The sequence below is a fragment of the Hyla sarda genome, chromosome 3 (assembly GCF_029499605.1).
Source record: "Hyla sarda isolate aHylSar1 chromosome 3, aHylSar1.hap1, whole genome shotgun sequence".
NCBI lineage: Eukaryota > Metazoa > Chordata > Amphibia > Anura > Hylidae > Hyla > Hyla sarda.
This window is the reverse complement of record NC_079191.1, coordinates 97,599,932-97,621,132: the sequence shown is the minus strand read 5'-3', so window position 1 is coordinate 97,621,132 and position 21,201 is coordinate 97,599,932. Positions and strand designations below refer to the sequence as shown.

Below are 21,201 nucleotides of genomic sequence, written 5' to 3'. Positions count from 1 at the left end.
CTACACCAGCCCTCACTTGGTTTACAAACTTACTATGGACAGCATTATTAAAAAGTGGCACATTTGTCACACAGATTAAAAAGTAATTTAAAAAGTTGCAGAGAAAGCATCATACAAAGTAGAGTATAGAAGTAAGAAATGTGATCTGCACCGTGTAATAAATTTGGGGCAAGTACACAGTTTCCACCACATAAATTAATGGAGTAAAAAGACATTCACCTACACCACTTTTCGTGAACACCACCCAATGGTTCAACCAAAATCAGAAAAAAGTGTTTTTATATAGAGATGTTGCAGAGGTTAGTTGGCTCGGCAAAACATCATTATGTGGTAACTGTTGTAAATCTCTAACAACGGCCGGCACCCGTGGCTAATAGCGCACAGCACTGAACTCTGTGCCGCTCGCTATTATCCCTTTAGACGCGGCGTTCAAAGTTGATTGCCGCGTCTAAAGTGAAACTAAACTACCCCCTGCTAGCTCAGTGGGCTGTTCGGGACCGCCGCGGTGAAATCGCGGCGTCCCGAACAGCTGTAGGACATGAGGAGGGTCCCCCTACCTGCCTCCTGGTGTCCGATCGCCGAATGACTGCTCAGTGCCTGAGATCCATGCATGAGCAGTCAAGCAGCAGAATCATTGATCTATGTTATCCTACGGGATAACAAAGATCAATGTAAAAGACCAGTGTTATAGCCCCCTACCGCCCCGTACGCGGAAAAATAAAAAAGTTATAGGGGTCAGAAGATGACAATTTTAAACATATACATTTTCCTGCTTGTAGTTATGATTTTTTTTCCAGAAGTACAACAAAATCAAACCTATATAAGTAGGTATCATTTTAACTGTATGGACCTACAGAATAAAGATAAGGTGTCATTTTTACCGAAAAATTTACTGCGTAGAAATGGAAGCCCCCTAAATTTACAACATTGTGTTTTTTTTTCTTCAATTTCGTCGCACAATAATTTTTTTTTTCCTTTTTGTCGTAGATTTTTGGGTAAAATGACTGATGTCATTACAAAATAGAATTGGTGGCGCAAAAAAAAAAGCCATCATATGGATTTTTAGGTGCAAAATTTAAAGAGTTATGATTTTTTTAAAGGTAAGGAGGAAAAAATGAAAGTGCAAAAATGGAAAAAACCCTGGTCCTTAAGGGGTTAAAGGGGTATTCCAGTGAATTTATTTTCATATCAACTGGCTCCAGAAAGTTTAAAATATTTGTAAATTATTTCTATTAAAAAATCTTAATCCTACCAGTACAGTGACCCCCCCCCCCCCCCGACTTATGATGGCCCCGTCATCCGATCATTTCAACATACACATGTTGAAGGCAGCACCAACATACGATGCTTTTGTATGTCGGGGCCATAAACGGCTATCCGGCAGGGCAGACTGCTTCAGCTGCCACCGGATAGCCGTTTAATGTGCCCCTGTGAGTGTCACTCATCTGTCCTCGCTGCTCTGGACCGTCCTCTTCATGCTCCACTGCATAGCCGTCGCTCTCCTTCATTGTCATCACGTCGCTGCACGCCGTCCTGTCATCCAATAGGTGCGGCGTGCTCAACAACGTGATGACTGTAATGGAGAGCGCTGATTCAGGACAGTGGTGACAGTCCGGAGCGGCAGGGACACGTGAGTATAACTTTGTCTATTATTATTGCACGGATCCCTCAACATACAATAAATTCAAGTAACGATGGTTCATTTGGAACGAATTACCATCGTATGTTAAGGGATTACTGTACTTATCAGCTGCTGAAGTTGAGTTGTTCTTTTCTGTCTCACAACAGTGCTCTTTGCCGACACCTTTCTGTCTGTCTCTGGAACTGTCCAGAGCTGTAGAGGTTTGCTATTGGGATTTGCTCATACTCTGAACAGTTCCCAAAACAGACAGATGTGTCGGTAAAGAGCACTGTGGTCAGTCAGAAAAGAAAAACTTAACTTCAACAGCTGATAAGTACTGGTAGGATTAAGATTTTTTAATAGAAGTCATTTACAAATCTGCTTAACTTTCTGGAGCCAGTTAATATGAAAAAAAGGTACTCTGACAGTAAGCTTTTATATACAAACATGCCCAGGCTGTGGGACTTAAAAAATGAAATTACATATACATATCTCCCGATGCTTCTCAACTGCCTCGGTATCACTGCTCCTGGTCCCGACATGCTCCTATTCCTGGCGCCGCTTTGAAAGTGCTCTCAAAGAGTAGGAGTGTAATGTCACATTTTTATGACTCTCTGCTGACACCTGATGCCCGTATCAGGAACTGTCCAGAGCAGGAGAAAATCCCCATAGCAAACCTATGCTACTTTGGAAAGTTCCTGTCACAGACAGAGGTGTCAGCAGAGAGCACAGTGGACAGCACAAAAAAAAAAAAAAAGTAAAGAATTTCCTCTGTAGCATACAGCTGCTAAAAAGTACTTAAAGGATTAAGATTTTTTTAATAGAAGTAATTTACAAATCGGTTTAACTTTCGGGCACCAGTTCATAAAAAAAAAAGAAAAAAGTTTTCCACCAGAGTACCCCTTTAACCCCTTAAGGACGCAGGACGTAAATGTACGTCCTGGTGCGGTGGTACTTAACGCACCAGGACGTACATTTACGTCCTAAGCATAACCGCGGGCATCGGAGCGATGCCCGTGTCATGCGCGGCTGATCCCGGCTGCTGATCGCAGCCAGGGACCCGCCGGCAATGGACGACGCCCGCGATCTCGTGGGCGTCCGCCATTAACCCCTCAGGTGCCGGGATCAATACAGATCCCGGCATCTGCGGCAGTGCGCGATTTGAATGAACGATCGGATCGCCCGCAGCGCTGCTGCGGGGATCCGATCATTCATAACGCCGCACGGAGGTCCCCTCTCTTGCCTCCGTCCGGCTCCCGGCGTCTCCTGCTCTGGTCTGTGATCGAGCAGACCAGAGCAGAAGATGACCGATAATACTGATCTGTTCTATGTCCTATACATAGAACAGATCAGTATTAGCAATCATGGTATTGCTATGAATAGTCCCCTATGGGGACTATTCAAGTGTAAAAAAAAAAAATGTAAAAAAATGTAAAAGTAAAAAAAAAGTGAAAAATCCCCTCCCCCAATAAAAAAGTAAAACGTCCGTTTTTTCCTATTTTACCCCAAAAAGCGTAAAAATTTTTTTTATAGACATATTTGGTATCGCCGCCTTTGTAAATGTCCGAACTATTAAAATAAAATGTTAATGATCCCGTACGGTTAACGGCGTGAACGAAAAAAAAAAAAAAAGTCCAAAATTCCTACTTTTTTAATACATTTTATTAAAAAAAAATTATAAAAAATGTATTAAAAGTTTTTTATATGCAAATGTGGTATCAAAAAAAAGTACAGATCATGGCGCAAAAAATGAGCCCCAATACCGCCGATTATACGGAAAAATAAAAAAGTTATAGGTCATCAAAATAAAGGGATTATAAACGTACTCATTTGGTTAAAAAGTTTGTGATTTTTTTTAAGCGCAACAATAATATAAAAGTATGTAATAATGGGTATCATTTTAATCGTATTGACCCTCAGAATAAAGAACACATGTCAATTTTACCATAAATTGTACGGTGTGAAAACGAAACCTTCCAAAATTAGCAAAATTGCGTTTTTCGTTTTAATTTCCCCACAAAAATAGTGTTTTTTGGTTGCACCATACATTTTATGATATAATGAGTTATGTCATTACAAAGGACAACTGGTCGCGCAAAAAACAAGCCCTTATACTAGTCTGTGGATGAAAATATAAAAGAGTTATGATTTTTAGAAGGCGAGGAGGAAAAAATGAAAACGTAAAAATTAAATTGTCCTTAAGGCCAAAATGGGCTGAGTCCTTAAGGGGTTAAGCTTAGTGGGCAGAATAAAAACTGCAGGATTTCAGGATTATTTTATACTAGCCTTAAAAAGGAAAATTAGAATTGAAAAACAACAAAAAGTTTTTTTTTGTTTTTTTTTTTAAATAAAAACTTAATTTAAACAATAGGTCACACATTTTTGATGACAGATTCCCTACAAGTTGGACTGAAGCATGTAAGGGGAAGTAATACAGAAATATAGCCAATATAGGTAATAATGTTTATAAAGGTAGAAGGTTTTCTTAGATTAATAAAGAACAGATGTGTGAAGAAAGGAGCAAAGTATAGTAAAGTGTTATTTCTGTCTGTTCCGTACTCTGAGAAGCAGCCATGCTTCATGGATTTCCCTCTACAACTGTTCCAGGGATTATTAGAGGGTAGTGCAACAAGAAGGCAAGAAATATCCATTCAGAAGCATTTCTGTTCTTAAACAATTGCTCTTTGATGCTAGAGGACAAAGAAGAAGATAAATGTGCAACTGAAAAGTCAGACCACTGTGACTTAAATGTTAGCACAGGCCCGTAATGCTGTGAGGAAAGCTAATTCATAGGGGCCTCTTTAAAGTGTAGCTATCATTCAAAGAAAGAAGTAAAGCTTTGATCATTGAGGGTCTCAGTGCTTTCAGTTGTGTAAAAGTGTCCCTTTTATAAAGGCAACCCCTGTCCATTACCATTGGACACGATATTATAGATGGGAGCACCCACCCCACCATAGGACAACCCTCCATAAGCCAAAGTAATAAGCTGCTGTGTAACACCAGCTACCATTTGGAATGTGTAGCCGACTCAGGCTTCCCAAGATAGATTTCAGAATTTAAACTGTGGAAATCAGCATTTCCTCTGCGCTCCATGGTTAGGTCAGGGCTGTTGCTGTGCTTTTATTTCCTGCTTTTGATCATCCAGACGCTGTGCCAGTGCCTTCTATGTCAATCATACTCCTTTCCTTCTATGGTGATCGTCCTCCCAACCTTCCATGGCGATCATCCTCCCAGCCTTCCATGGCGATCATCCTCCCTGCCTCCCATGGCGATCATCCTCCCTGCCTCCCATGGCGATCATCCTCCCTGCCTCCCATGGCGATCATCCTCCCTGCCTCCCATGGCGATCGTCCTCCCTGCCTCCCATGGCGATCGTCCTCCCTGCCTTCCATGGCGATCGTCCTCCCAGCCTTCCATGGCGATCGTCCTCCCAGCCTTCCATGGCGATCGTCCTCCCAGCCTTCCATGGCGATCGTCCTCCCAGCCTTCCATGGCGATCGTCCTCCCAGCCTTCCATGGCGATCGTCCTCCCAGCCTTCCATGGCGATCGTCCTCCCAGCCTTCCATGGCGATCGTCCTCCCAGCCTTCCATGGCGATCGTCCTCCCAGCCTTCCATGGCGATCGTCCTCCCAGCCTTCCATGGCGATCGTCCTCCCAGCCTTCCATGGCGATCGTCCTCCCAGCCTTCCATGGCGATCGTCCTCCCAGCCTTCCATGGCGATCGTCCTCCCAGCCTTCCATGGCGATCGTCCTCCCAGCCTTCCATATCGATCGTCCTCCCAGCCTTCCATGGCGATCGTCCTCCCAGCCTTCCATGGCGATCGTCCTCCCAGCCTACCATGGCGATCGTCCTCCCAGCCTTCCATGGCGATCGTCCTCCCAGCCTTCCATGGCGATCGTCCTCCCAGCCTTCCATGGCGATCGTCCTCCCAGCCTTCCATGGCGATCGTCCTCCCAGCCTTCCATGGCGATCGTCCTCCCAGCCTTCCATGGCGATCGTCCTCCCAGCCTTCCATGGCGATCGTCCTCCCAGCCTTCCATGGCGATCGTCCTCCCAGCCTTCCATGGCGATCGTCCTCCCAGTCTTCCATGGCGATCGTCCTCCCAGCCTTCCATGGCGATCGTCCTCCCAGCCTTCCATGGCGATCGTCCTCCCAGCCTTCCATGGCGATCGTCCTCCCAGCCTTCCATGGCGATCGTCCTCCCAGCCTTCCATGGCGATCGTCCTCCCAGCCTTCCATGGCGATCGTCCTCCCAGCCTTCCATGGCGATCGTCCTCCCAGCCTTCCATGGCGATCGTCCTCCCAGCCTTCCATGGCGATCGTCCTCCCAGCCTTCCATGGCGATCGTCCTCCCAGCCTTCCATGGCGATCGTCCTCCCAGCCTTCCATGGCGATCGTCCTCTCAGCCTTCCATGGCGATCGTCCTCCCAGCCTTCCATGGCGATCGTCCTCCCAGCCTTCTCCCATTATAGCCTAGGACCTAGGTCATAGAATGAGACATAGGACTGGATTGGTGGCTTACTCAATACAATGGAGATGACCCCTCCTGATAACAGCAGCGTGCTTTCTTTTTTCCTTGTTTAAATGCAGTCTCTGTATTATGTATGTGACTTCGGTATCATTATAACAAACAGATGTGAAGGTCTTAAATACTGTGCTCATTTTAGTCAGTGAGCCATTCTGCAAATACATTTAATTTCCCTTCTTTATGTAGATTAGATAAGCATACCGTCGGTTTAATATTGTAATATTCTTCATTTGTGTATTTGCAGAACCAAAAAATGCCAAAATGCGTCTGGCAGTAAAGTTTTTCCCACCTGACCCGGGTCAGCTGCAAGAAGAGTATACCAGGTTAGAGGTCTGAAGAGCGCATCAAATAGCGCAACTTATACAGCAAGCAATTCTCTACTGATCTGTATCCTGTTTTTCTAGGTACCTTTTTGCCATGCAGATAAAGAGAGACCTTGCAGAGGAGAGACTGGTGTGCAGTGATAATACAACCGCACTTCTTATATCTCTGCTATTGCAATGTGAGTATTTAGTTAATGTTTCATGGTCATGGACTTGGAATCACTGTGAGGGGCATTTACTAAGGGGTTTAGTCATTTTTTTTCCGACTATTTTTGGCGCTAAATTGTCGCAATTGCGCCTACCCTATTTTTCATGCGACTTTCTCTAGCAAGAGCTAGAAAGTAAAAAAAAATGTTCCCGCTTGATTTACGCTAGTTTGCATTTTTGACTTGCAGTGGTCAGGTATTTATTAACTGCGACAGTCGCAGCTGCGCAATAAACAGTCGCAACGGCCGACTAAATTTACTCCAGCTCCAACATGGAGCAGGAAAAGCTACTGCCGCCCGGGCTCCGACATACTTTCTCCCCGCTACCCTCACTTCGCTACAGGGACACTGCAGTGATTTACATCCCCCTCTCACCTGCCAGCGCCACACAACTCCCATCTGTCTGCTAACTGTTGCAAGACTACAAGTCCCAGCATGCCCTTACAGTGAGGACACGCTGGGAGTTGTAGTCTTGTAGCAGCGGGAGCTGAGCGGCGCGGGCGGGAGACAAGGGGGGAATGTATATCAGTGTCCCCATAAGTGAGGGTAGCGGGGAGGCAGTATGAGGAGCCCGGGCGGCTGCACTGTAATGTCAGCCCTGGCTCCTGCCCTCAGAGCCAAAGGCTTTGGCTGTCAGGGCATGCTGGGTGTTGTCGTTTTGCAACAGCTGGAGGGCCACAGTTTGCAGACCACTGGTTTGTGGTCTGTAAACTGTAGTCCTCCAGCTGTTGCAAAACTAAACAGCTGAAGGGGACCGGCGAAGACATTCACTTACCCTTCCGAGGCTCCATCGACAATCGGTGACTGAGATCGTCGGGCGGCACTGTCGCTACACTGTCTTGCGGCAATGTCGTGCGGCGCTGGATCCTACGGAAGCCGGTAAGTTCCCCAAGCCCTAAAACAGTGTTTCCCAACCAGGGTGCCTCCAGATGTTGCAAGACTACAACTCCCAGCATGCCTGGACAGCCTTTGGCTGTCCAGGCATGCTGGGAGTTGTAGTTTTGCAACATCTGGAGGCACCATGGTTGGGAAACACTGTTTTAGGCCAGTGTTTCCCAACCAGGGTGCCTCCAGATGTTGCAAAACTACAACTCCCAGGTTGGGAAACACTGTGCCAGGCCTCTGCCCCACCTTACTGTAAGGGCATGCTGGGAGTTGTAGCCCTGCAGCTGGGGGCAGGGGACAAGCTTGTCACTTGCCCACACATCTCCTGCACCACACAACTACAACTCCCAGCATGTCCTTACTGTAAGGGCATGCTGGCAGCTGTAGTCGTGCGGGGCGGGAGATGTGTGAGCAGGTGATAATAAATGTACTAACCCATTTTTTTTTTTTTTCTTCTCATTTCAGATCTGTGTATCCTGTGGACTCCTTCGGATTCGGTGGACTACTTCGATGACCAGCGTTTTTCTTTGTTTGATTTTAATACAATGGTTAACGAGGGCTTGTGGGGGAGTGTTTTTTGTAATAAAATTTTTTTAAAACCTGTTGTGTTTTTTTCCTTACTTTACTTGACAGGCCTAGTAGTGGAAGCTGTCTTATAGACGGAGTCCATTACTAAGCTGGGCTTAGCGTTAGCCACAAAAACAGCTAGCGCTAACCCCCAATTATTACCCCGATACCCAACGCCACAGGGGAGCCGGCACCAACAGGCCCGGAGCGTCAAAAATGGCGCTCCTGGGCCTAGGCGGTAACAGACTGGCGTTATTTAGGCTGGGGAGGGCCAGTAACAATGGTCCTCGCCCACCCTGGTATCGTCAGGCTGTTACTTTGGCTGTTAGTTTGGTTGGTATTTGGCTGAGAATAAAAATAGGGGGGACCCTATGCATGTTTTTTTTTTTAAATAAATAATTAAATATTTTTTTAAAAAACACATAGGGTCCCCCCTATTTTTATTCTCAGCCAAATACCAACCAAACAGTAACAGCATGACGTTAGCAGGGTGGGCGAGGACCATTGTTACTGGCCCTCCCCAGCCTAAATAACGCCAGCCTGTTACCGCCTAGGCCCAGGAGCGCCATTTTTGACACTCCAGGCCTGTTGGTACTGGCTCTTCCCAGCACCCCTGTGGCGTTGGGTACCGGAGTAATAATTGGGGGTTAGCGCTAGCTGTTTTTGTGGCTAACGCTAAGCCCGGCTTAGTAATGGACTCCGTCTGTAAGACAGCTTCCACTACTAAGCCTGTCCAGTAAAGTAAAAAAAAAAAAAAAAACACAACAGGTTTAAAAAAAAATTTATTACAAAAAAACACTCCCCCACAAGCCCTCTTTAACCATTTTATTAACATCAAGCTGAGAAAAATGCTGGTCGACGAAGTAGTCCACCGAATCCGAAGGAGTCCGCAGGATACACTGATCTGTAGAAGAAGTAACCAAAAAAAAAAAGAAAAAAAGAGTAAGTACATTTAGGGAGAAAAAACAGTGTTAAAAAAATGTAATAAACACACACACACACACACACTAAACGCCGTTTACCACTATTCTGAGCCACGACTACAATTTAGTTATTGAATTATTTAGATGTGGTGAAATAGCTAAAAAAAAAACTCAAAAACTAAAGATCCAGAAGGAAACCTAGCAGCCAAACCTATTCAGACAGCAGGAAAAAGGAACAGACTATTTTTTTCTACTACATGAAGTAAATTTGCCACTTTTGCCTACCTGTGCCAAATTTATTAACGCCGTGCAACAATTTAGTAAATTTGTCGCACATAGTCAAAAATGAAGTAGAAAAAAACAGGGTAAAAACCAGACTACATAGTAAAAGATTAGTAAATGCCCCTCTGTGTGATTTGCTTTCCTAGAATTCTTTCTGTTAATTTAGCTACTGTTTTATTTACCGGTTTACTTTTTTTTTTTTTTTTTCTCGCTTGTAATGTTCTGTTACTTCTCTTTACAATATACTGTATATAATGTTTATTCCATAAAAATTCTGTTTCTTGAGAGAGTACAGAAAAATAAAGGGATAGAGACCAGGCAGTTACTGATATACACTTCAATTTTAGTCTTACTGTTTGCTGTGACAGTACCTGAAGTGTCTGTTTCCCATAAGTAGGCCCCTTTTTCCAGTCTAGTGAACTTTAATGCTTGATCTGACTATTTCTGCTGTGAAAAGAAGAAAAAATAAGGCAAGTATATTCCATTCGGTGTATCACCCAAATGCAGGTTTGACAAAATAGCTTGAACCCCCCCAAAATCCACAAGTTATATTAACATTTTGCAGAAAAATTTCTCACTTTTTGTATTAAAAATATTTTCTCTCTTTGTCCTTCATAGCTGAGGTTGGGGATTATGATCAGAAGGTGGACCAGGAGAATCTGAGAAGCGCCCATTACGTGCCCCGCCAGTATAGTCTTGAGGAGCGTATTTTAGATTGTCACCGACAGCACCTGTGAGTGACAGATGTTTTCTATGTTTTGGTTCCTATTTTTTTATTATATTGTTTTTTGGGGATTTGTTTGGTCACTGTTATAAACTTTCTTTGTATTTTTGTCATCACCTGCAGTGGTATGTCTCCTGCAGACGCAGATTTTCAGATCCTGGAGATTTCTAGACGGCTTGAGTTGTATGGAACCCGTTTTCATCTCGCATCTGATCGTGAAGGTGCCAAAATTAATTTGTCGGTGTCTCACATGGGAGTGTTGGTTTTTCAGGTACTGAAACTCAATTGATGAGCATAAACTACAGACCTTTTGCTGTGCTCTAGGTTAGAGATTTATGGCTTCCACGTACTATTGTCAAGCACCATGACATGAATGCACATTGAGCTTAAAGGATGCTTAAATCTGCAGTGTATAACACTTATACACCTGGACCCTGTTCGGCCCCCACCGCGATCAGACACTTATTAAGTGTTATACACCATGGATCTCCTCTAATGAACTAAACATAGTTACCTAAAAACTACATTTCTCGGTCGGCTCCATTGGGGAACACAGAGACCATGGGTATATCTTGCTGACACTAGGTATACAAAAAGAAGTTGGCTCCTCCTGGCAGGATATACCCCGGCTACTGACTCTGAGCTAATCAGTTTAAGCTTAATGTCAGTAGAAGACAGACACAGGTCAATCCCCTCCCTCCCTCCCTTTTCTCATTTTCCCTATCCCTTTCTGGACCTTTAGGGGACTTTTTCAGTCTTTATTGGGGCTGGGGATGGTGTTCTAGCAGGGCTCTCTGTCTACACTGTCGGGGATCGCGGGGAAGCTTCCCTCCCCCTCCTCTTCTCTATCCCCGGCACTGCTAACTTCCTGGCCACAGCATACTGTGATTTTTATTTCTTCTGTGCGCTGACTGCAGCCCCTGTCAGCAGGGACGCGGTTGCATGGCCAGCCGCATTTTTACTTTCACTTTTGCCCACTCCTCGGGCAGTGCGCGTGGCCGTTGGGAGATTACTTGAGGCTGCGGCCTGGTCCGGGATTTAGCTCCGCTCCTGCCTGTATTCGGGCGCACTGGCGGAGCTCCCGCCCTCCTCCTGCTACCGGCCTGTAGTCTTCTTGCGCGCACACCAGGGGTCAGTGATGCGCCTATCAGCTTAGTGCGCACACTTTGGGGGTCATCTGCTGTACTCCTCTCCCTCTTCCTCCAATGGGGTCCATCCTGGTGTGGAGGTCACTTCCTGAGTCTGGGCAACTCACACCTCCCCTTCCATCCTCTGCTCTGCAGACCATCTGACTTCAGATGCTGCCTGCCTCTTCAGCGTCGGTCAACTACAGCCTGCTTTTTAGCTCCATCTGCGGGACACAAGACCTGGGGAAGATTGCTCCATTTTATTTGCTTTCTCCCTGTTTACTATCTCCTATGTCCGACCCCAGACCCGAACCTCCTCCCAGACAGCTCTAGTCACCTACTACTCTTGTGTGGGCTGCAAGATCAAAATTCCTGGTGATTCCACTGAATCCACCTGCTCCACCACACGCACCACTACTTCCGTACCTGCTTCTCAGGATGCCCCCCTTGAACGCGCATTATCCCCCCCTTCCAGAGTGGGTTTCCTCCCTTTCTCAGTCAATCTCCGATCTGGCTAGCTGGCTAGGGGCTCCAGGACAGTGGTTTTTGGCCTTGGAGCGGTCTTCCCTGTTCTCTTCCCCCAGGGAGTCCCGCTCAGTTTCTCCTGACCCCCACTTTCAGCACTCTCACAAGTGCTTTCTTCAGGCTCTTCCCCTGAGCCACGCAATCGGGGAAGACACTCTTCCCTTAGATCTCAATCCTCTTTCCCAGCTCACTGACAGCGCCCCGCTCTAGGGGCCGCTCCCCTGGTGATCATCCCAGGTCTCCAACTCACCGTTCCAGGTCCAATACGCCTCAATCTAAGGCAACCTCCACAAACTCCCACTCTCAGGGGAATTAGCGTTAACCGGTAACTGTAAACCTCCCTCTTCCTGAAGGGACGCCCCCACCCGTAACTTCTTCTCGGGTGGGTGGACGTCTGTCTCTTTTCCGGGACATTTGGCTAGCGCAGGTTCAGGACTCCTAGGTTCGGGACATCATATGCAATCGTTACCGGATAGTTTGCTTCTTTTTCCTGGGACCGGTTCTTCTGATTCCGTCCTCCTTGTTCCCCTTCTTTGGCGGCTGCCTTTCAGGTCGATTTTGAGTACCTTCCTTGCTCAGGGGATGATTGTTCTATTCAAATCTGTTTGTACTCTGCTCCACCCATTCTGGACCTCAAGTTGCTCAACCGCCATGTGCGGCTACACAATTTTCACATGGAAACCCTCCACTTGGTGGTTGCGTCCATGGATCAAGGGGAGTTTCTTTCCTCAGTAGATATACTGGATGCCTATCTGCACATCCCCATTTTTCCCGACCATCAGCTATTCCTTCGCTTTGCTGTTCCGGCGGGTCACTTCCAGTTTGTGGCTCTTCCCACGGCTCCGAAGGTTTTCACCAAAGTCATGGCGGCGGTGATTGCTATTCTTCGGGCTCGGGTGATCTTGATCCTCCTTTACCTGGATGTTCTTTTGATCAAAGTTCCTTCCCGGTCCCAATACTTGGAGAGTCTTCATTTCACTGTGCAGACTCTGTCCGCCTTCGGTTGGGTGATCAACCAGAAAAAGTCCCACCTTTCTCCCACTCAGACCCTTGTCTTTCTGGGTCTCCTTTCCGACACAGCGTCTGCCCGTGTTTGTCTTCTGCAGGACAAGCGGCACTCCCTGTTGGAGGGTGTCTGTCAACTACGGCGCTTCTCCCATCCACTTCTCTGAAGTACACTTATGTTCTCCTGTCAGTAGCGTGCATAATGTGGCAGCGCTTATCTTTATAGCTATAGCAAAAGATCAGACATATTGAAATGTATATACTCCTTCACTTAGTTTGGGGAAAGAATGTCTAGGTGACATTAAAGATATTATCCTGCCTTTAGAAATGGATGGCACGCCCTCAGAAAAACCCAACAATATTATATTAGCGGTGGTCTGACTTTAATAAGACCACGGTGCTCATGCAAGTGCTGCAGTCGCTTTACCTAGGCTGTTTGTTGGGGTATTGCAGCTCTGTCTCCCCCGAACAAGACAACGTCATTTCTTACTGTTACACCGTATGATCAGGCAGAAGACTGTATGCCTTTTTTCTCCTATGTTACTCATGTGCTCTTCATTCTCTCATCACTCAGGGCAACACAAAAATCAACACATTCAACTGGTCAAAAATCCGCAAGCTAAGCTTTAAAAGAAGGCGCTTCCTTATAAAGTTGCACCCAGAAGTTCATGTAAGTATTTCAGGATGCTAGAATGCCTTGTGTATAGTTAATGATCTGAGGGGAGATGTGTTGTATATTTGCTGTGTTGTCACATTTCTTTATCATCTTATTGCTTATTGTCCTTTTTATAGAATATTAGTGGTAAACGATGACTAATTTAAAGTTACATTTGAGTGGAATTTAAAAATGTATTAATATTTTGCAATAAAGTTGTGAATCAGTTGATTTGTTTTTTTGTAGGTTTTTGCAATTGTTTATTAGAGTGAATTTGCATAAAAAATGCAGTATAAATTCTTGGCATTGATCCTATTTCTATCTCCCTTTTTCCCTATTTCCCTCCCCCTTTCTTTTGGAAGGGCCCTTACCAGGATGCTCTGGAATTTCTCCTACCAAGTCGTGATATGTGTAAGAGGTTTTGGAAGATCTGTGTAGAGTATCACAGCTTCTTCCGTCTCCAGGACCAACCAAAGCCCAAATCCAGGACAGTTCTTCTGAGCCGTGGATCTTCTTTTCGTTACAGGTAATAAATATCATCTGTTTGGCTAGGATTACACTGAGGTTTTTTCCCACCAGCAAAAACACCAGGAAAAACTGCCAGAAAATCTGCCACAGCTTTTTCCTGGGTTTTGGCATTTTTTCTGGCGTTTTTTCTGGCATGTTTTCTGGCATTTTCCCTGGTGTGTGGAAACAGTGTTTTTCCACTGTCTTCAGGTACCACTCTGTGGGTCGGATGCTGAGCGCCCACTCCACAGAGTGTCCTTGCAGTGTCCTTCCAGACAGGGAGACTCCAGCTGTTGCTGAACTACAACTCCCAGCATGCCCAGACAGCCAGAGAGCTTCATATTGTTATTCATATAATTGGGGGTTAGTGCTAGCTGTTTTTAGGGGTTAACGCTAAGCCCCGGCTTAGTAATGGATTCCGTCAATAAGACGGCTTCCACTACTAAGCCTGAAAATTCAATAAAAAAAAAAACACGACACATTGGAAACCTTATTTTATTTTAAAAAACACTCCCCCACAGCCCACATTTTATTAAATGAAAAATAATCCAGTTCATCTGCAGTAGTCCTCTGAATCCGCCACAATCCTCTGTATACACTGATCTGAAATGAGAAAATAAAAAATTGGTTAGGACATTTTTGGCGTTCTCCGCTGGGGAGAGCCCCCATATTGCAATGTCTTCCCAAACATGCTGGGAGTTGTAGTTTAGCAACAACTGGAGTCTCCCTGTCTGGTAAGACACTGGCAGAAAAGTCGGAACAGAGCCTCGCACCCGTACCAGCCTGGCTCCTGTCTGTAGCTCCACCCCCTAATGATGGCATCACTAGGGGCGGAGCTACACAGACCCAGCCAGGACTAGAGGGTGGTAAGAGGGTTTCTTAGTCTTCTGTATACACAGCTATCTATAGATGGCTGTATATAGTGTATACCGCTCAAAGGGTTAACCTACACTGTCCAGCAGTGTAAGTTAACTCTTTCCTTGCCGGGCTGGCCCATAGCGCATAGCTCAGCAAGGGGTTAAGTGAGCCAGCAATGTGTATACTGAATACACATTGCAGGCTCATTGTAAGTTCTTGCTGGGTAGTAGATATAGATATGAGTCCCGAAATTCACATCAGGACGATTGCAACAGGTGACACTTTCTGCGATCTGTCCCTTAGTGCGAGTACTGCTGCTCCCAACATGGAGCACACTCTGCTCCATGCTGGGAGCTGTAGTATTTGCACTAATAGACAGATGGCCCGGGTGTCACTTCTGACATCCGTTGCGATCTGTCTATTAATGCAGGTACTACAGCTCCCAGCATGGAGCAGAGTGTGCTTCATGTTGGGAGTAGTAGTACCTGCAGTTAAGGTCAGATCACAGAGGGTGTCACTCCTGACACCCGCTGCGATCCTCTGGTATAAGCTAAAGAAGCAGGCGGCAGTCGCACTTGTCTGGTCCCCTGCCCGGCACTATATTCTGCTGTGATGTGAGGTTATCTTCACATCACAGATTTGTATATGCCGCTGAGAGCTGTGAGTGGCCAACACTTATCTGGCCAATCGCAGCTCTCAGCTGGAAATATGAATCTGTGAAGCAAAGAGAACTTCACATCACAGCGGAGTATAGTGTCGTGCAGGGGACCAGACAAGTGTGGCTGCCATTCGCTTCTATAGCTTATACCAGAGGATCGCAGCGGGTGTCAGAAGTGACACCCGCTGCGATTTGTCTATTAGTACAGGTACCACTACTCCCATCAAGGAACAGTCTGTTCCATGCTGGGAGTAGTAGTACTACCTAAAACATCTAAAAAGAAAAGTAAAAAAACACACATTTTATTAAACACCAATCTCAAATATATGTGTGTGTATGTTCCAGCATCACGTCCAAACCGCTAAAGATATTAACATGAATCTTGGCACACATGTTACTTATATGTCAACAACAAACAAAGGATAGGTAATTTAACCTTTACCCACCCCCATTTGCGAGGGTCAGGGTTTTTGTTTAAAGGGGTATTCCGGGAATTTTGCTACTGGGGCTGTAAAGTTAGTGTAGTTCATAATATAGTGTCTTTACCTGTGTGTGACGGTTTTCTCGCAATTCTTATGTGATTTTCATCCCAATATTTATTACATACAAAATGACTGCTGTCTCAGAATTTTCCCAGCTTGCAATGCGGCTGAGACCTGACTCACTAGTCAGCTGATGATACGGAGCCTCTCTGCTTCAATGGGTGGAGAGAGCAATCTGCAAGTAATGCAACAGCTGGAGGCACCCTGATTGAAAACCACAGCTCTCCAGCTCATTTATGTTTCAATGGGTGGGGTGGCTGATGTGTGGGAAGGAGGAAAATGGTATCATGGGATTTGTAGGCAAACGAGAAAACTGAAAACAAGAAAAAAAAAATCACAAAAAGCTAGCCACAGTGTTCTGGTAATCTCACAACATAGCCATTTAGCCCAAGACAAGCGCAGATCCTTCCTAAGCATGTCCATTACTGTCTGCCAGGTACATACTAAAATCACCTTATGCTAGATAACCCCTTTAAAGTCCCATACAAGTCTGGAGATATTTCATACAACTAGAGATATTTCGATAATACTTGGTCACATGTTACTTATATGTCAACATAAAATAAAGGATAGTTATTTAACCCTTCCCTACCCCCATTTGCGTCGTTCTGGGTTTTTGTTTAAAGTCCAATGCAAATCAATGGGAAATGTATGTTCCAACATAACTTCCAAACAGCTGGAGATATTTCGATAATACTCGGTCACATGTTATTCGTCCACTAAACATATATGATAGATAAATTAATCCTAACCTACCCTCATTTGCGTTGGTCTGGGTTTTTGTTTAAAGTCCAATGCAAATCTATAGAAAAATGTATGTTCCAGCATAACTTCTGTATGGCTGGAGATATTTCGATAGTACTTGGGATATGAGGACGGGATATGGGGATGGGATTTGCGGACAGGATATGAGGACGGATATAAGGACATGATATGCGTTTGGGATATGGGAACAGGATATGGGGACAGGATATGAGGAGGAGGTTTCGGGTCGGGATATGAGGAAGGGATATGGGGTCAGGATTTGAGAACGGGATACGAAGACAAAAGTTTTCTCCTTTGTTGCTTTTCCTCCCCCACAAGGATTAGGTAGGAAAAACCGGGCAGTCCCATACAAGTCTATGGGAAATATATGTTACTGCATAACTTCCAAACAGCTGGAGATATTTCGATAATACTTGGTCACATGTTACTTATATGTCAAATAAAAATATATAATAGTTAAATTAACCCCTAACCTGCCCCCATGTGTGAAGGATGGGGTTTTTGTTTCAAGTCCCATGCAAGTATATAGGACTTCTGGTATCTTACTCCACAAGCTCCGCTCTGCTTCTCCTGGTGAATGTGTCAGTCTGGCTGTTAAGCCACACCCTCCCTGAATGCCTTGTCCCATCTCACGAAGACACGCCCACCTTTTAAGCCACACCCCTTTTATTTTCAGCTTACAATATCTTTACCACAGTGCAGCCCCACCTGAGGACGGGATATAAGGATTAGCTATGGGGTCGAGATATGAGAACAAAATATGAGGTCGGAATATGAGGAGGGGATTTGGGGTCGGGATATGATGAGGGGATATCGGGTCAGGATTTAGGGACGTGATATGAGGACAAAAGCTTCCTCCTTTGTTGCTTTTCCTTCTCTACAAGTAGGACTTCTATGGGAGGAAAAACACCTAGTTTTTCCCCCCAAAAATGCCATACTCAGAATTTAGGAAGTTTTTGAAAACCAGCCTCTGAGCCCAAAAGAGCTGAAAAACGCCCAAAGGATTTAAAAAACGCCAAAATAAAAAACGGCAAGTGGATCTGGCATTTTGCAGTTCACCATTGACTTGCAGCTAACATCTGGCCACTGCGTTTTTTTTCACAGTAAAAACACTGTGCTGCAAAATGGGCGTTTTTAATCAGCGTTTTTGCATGAAAAACCTCAGTGGAATTCTAGCCTTTCTAGGATTTCTGTTTTTATTTTAAACTAGCTCAGTACCCGTTTTTTCCTACCTTATCCTTGTGGGGGAGGAAAAGCAACAAAGGAGGAGGCTTTTGTCCTCATATCCCTTCCCTAAATCCTGACCCCATATCCCCTCCTCATATCCCGACCCCAAATCCCCTTCTCATATTCCGACCTCAAATTTTGTTTTCATATCCCGTCCCCATATCCCGTCCCCATAGCTAATCCTCATATCCTGTCCTCAGGTGGGGCTGCACTGTGGTAAAGCTATTGTAAGCTGAAAATAAAAGGGGTGTGGCTTAAAAGGTGGCATGTTTTTGTGAGATGGGACATGGCATTCAGGGAGGGTGTGGCTTACCAGCCGGACTGGCGCATTCACCAAGAGAAGCAGAGCGGAGCTTGTGGAGTAAGGTACAAGAAGTCCTATATACTTGCATGGGACTTGAAACAAAAACCCCATCCTTCACATATGGGGGCAGGTTAGGGGTTAATTTAACTATTATATATTTTTATTTGAAATATAAGTAACATGTAACCAAGTATCATCGAAATATCTCCAGCTGTTTGAAAGTTATGCTGGAACATACATTTCCCATTGATTTGCATTGGAAACCAAAACCCAGAACGACGCAAATGGGGGTAGGCAGGGGTTAAATAAGTATCCTTTATTTTTAGCTGACATATAAGTAACATGTGACCAAATATTATCTAAATATTTCCAGCTGTTTGGAAGTTATGCTGTAACATATTTTTCCCATAGACTTGTATGGGACTTTAAACAAAAACCCTGACCCTGGCAAATGGGGGTGAGTAAGGGTTAAATCACCTATCCTATGTTTGTTGTTGACATATAAGTATCATGTGTGCCAAGTTTCATGTTAATATCTTAAGCCGTTTGGACGTGATGCTGGAACATACACACATACATACACACACACACACACACACACACACACACACACACACACATACATACATATATACACATATATACATACACACATACATACATATATACACATATATACATACACACATACATATGCACATACATACACACACACATACATACATATATACACATATATACATACACACATACATATATACACATATATACATACACACATACATACGCACATACATACACACACACACATACATGCATATATACACATATATACATACACATATACATACATATATACACATATATACATACACACATAAATACGCACATACATACACACACACATACATACACACATACATACACACATACATACACACACATACACACACACATACATACATACACACACGTTGAGTTTTATGTATATAGATTAACATTTTTTGGCTTTTTTAGTAGTAACCTAAAAATTGTATGTACAGTATGGTTCTTAACCCTTTCAGTAGCATTTCACAACATGGAGATAGGTCATCTGTACCGCCCAGATTGTCTAAAGCCTGATGGTTTTTAATGTTGATTAGTAAGCCATTGCTTCCTGAATTGGATGCTAAAATAGAGTGTAATTTCCATTACTTATTATTTCTATATTCCATAGATGGCAGCCATAAAAGCAGAAACCACTGGCTAACCATAGAATCTAGCTATTAATTTTATAAAAGCTAATTTATAATGCATTCATTTTCTGTTTAGTGGTCGAACACAAAAACAACTTATAGAGTATGTACGAGACACCAGCGTCAAGAGACCACCATATGAAAGGTGAGTAAAGACCATGTGATCTCCTCTTTTTAGCAGTTCAAGTCTGTCTTCTTACATAAAAGATAGGGTCTGTGTATTCCTTATAAATCATGAGAGTAAAGAAGCATGTACAGTACAGACATATTCATTGAGGAAGGCAGAAGGGATTCTGCTGGATAGTTTCACATAGTGTATTTCAGTGGTCTTCAACCTGTGGACCTCCAGATGTTGCAAAACTACAACTCCCAGCATGCACGGACAGCCGTTGGCTGTCCGTGCATGCTGGGAGTTGTAGTTTTGCAACATCTGGAGGTCCGCAGGTTGAAGACCACTGGTGTATTTAATCACAGCACCAGATAGAGATCAAAAACAATTTTACATGCCTTTCTTTAGGTTTGTGTTACTGCTGCTTGTCAGCTGAGTAAGTGGTGTTTTCTCATATATGCAAATAAGTAGCAAGTGCCAACAGGACAGGACTGATAGCCTTTAAAGGACATCTGCAGCATAATTAACACTTATAGGGGATAAGTGATCGCGGGGGGTCCGACCGCTGGGACCCCCTGTCATCTCCTGTATGGGGCCGCGGCTATGTCGTGGCTCTCCCGTGCAGGGGACGTGCCAGCCGCAGCATGACGTTGCGGCCGGCACGCCTCCTCCATACATCCCTATGGGAGTGGCAGGGAGGCAGTGTTCCTGCATCCCCGTCTCTCCAATAGAACTGTATTGGGACAGGGAGGAGACGGGGCGCCTTCAGCACTCACTATGACGGCTCACTAATGGCGGCGCCCCGTTAGGGAGATCGAGGGGGGGTCCCAGCGGTCGGACCCCCCGCGATCAAACACTTATCCCCTATCTTGTAGATAGAGGATAAGTGTATATTGTGCTGCAGTTGTCCTTTAAGTCCCCAGCATTTCCGTCTCCTATACATTTTTGCCACCTTCACCTGTATATGGTTGGCAGTCTCTGAGCTGTAGGCCTGGAATTGCTGGGGACCTCTACATACCCATCCAGTAGCATTTTAATAATATATTTTAAACTGTATACAGCAGGGTTACATTTGATTTCCTAGTCATGTATGGAGCACGCTGTTTGTAAAAAATAAAAAAAATAGAACGCTTCCCTGACATGTAAAACCTGAGCTGTGCATCAGGGAAATATTTTTTTTTCTGAAATGCGAAAGCATTTCAGAGAAGAAGTTTGTTGTCAGCGATGAGGAAGACTGTCTGGGCTTCTGCTGACAGACTCCCCTTAAAGGGGTATGCCAGGAAAAACTTTTTTTTTATATATCAACTGGTTCCTGAAAGTTAAACAGATTTGTAAATTACTTCTATTAAAAAAATCTTAATCCTTTCAGTACTTATTAGCTTCTGAAGTTGAGTTGTTCTTTTCTGTCTAAGTGCTCTCTGAGGATACGTGTCTCGGGAACTGCCCAGTTTAGAAGCAAATTCCCATAGCAAACCTATTCTAAACTGGGCAGTTCCCGAGACACGTGTCATCAGAGATTACTTAGACAGAAAAGAACAACCTAAACTTCAGAAGCTCATAAGTACTGAAAGGATTAAGATTTTTTAATAGAAGTCATTTACAAATCTGTTTAACTTTCTGGA

General features: G+C 44.5%; 1 protein-coding gene across 13 annotated transcripts in view; it reads left to right on the top strand.

The window, feature by feature from the left end:
- The window catches only part of FARP2 (FERM, ARH/RhoGEF and pleckstrin domain protein 2), a 147,364-nt gene that overhangs the window by 53,396 nt on the left and 72,767 nt on the right, over positions 1 to 21,201 (top strand). For 12 of the 13 annotated variants that reach the window (XR_008891063.1, XR_008891062.1, XR_008891064.1 and 9 more), the window contains 7 exons: positions 6,397 to 6,475; positions 6,557 to 6,654; positions 9,957 to 10,071; positions 10,186 to 10,333; positions 13,294 to 13,389; positions 13,737 to 13,900; positions 19,547 to 19,615. Coding sequence is in view for 9 of the 13 variants with exons in the window: in XM_056564719.1 (XP_056420694.1) it covers positions 6,397 to 6,475; positions 6,557 to 6,654; positions 9,957 to 10,071; positions 10,186 to 10,333; positions 13,294 to 13,389; positions 13,737 to 13,900; positions 19,547 to 19,615 (769 nt within the window). In the remaining 4 variants the exon portion in view is untranslated. The remainder of the gene's footprint in view (positions 1 to 6,396; positions 6,476 to 6,556; positions 6,655 to 9,956; positions 10,072 to 10,185; positions 10,334 to 13,293; positions 13,390 to 13,736; positions 13,901 to 19,546; positions 19,616 to 21,201) is intronic. The other variant, XM_056564720.1, reaches the window with a different exon arrangement.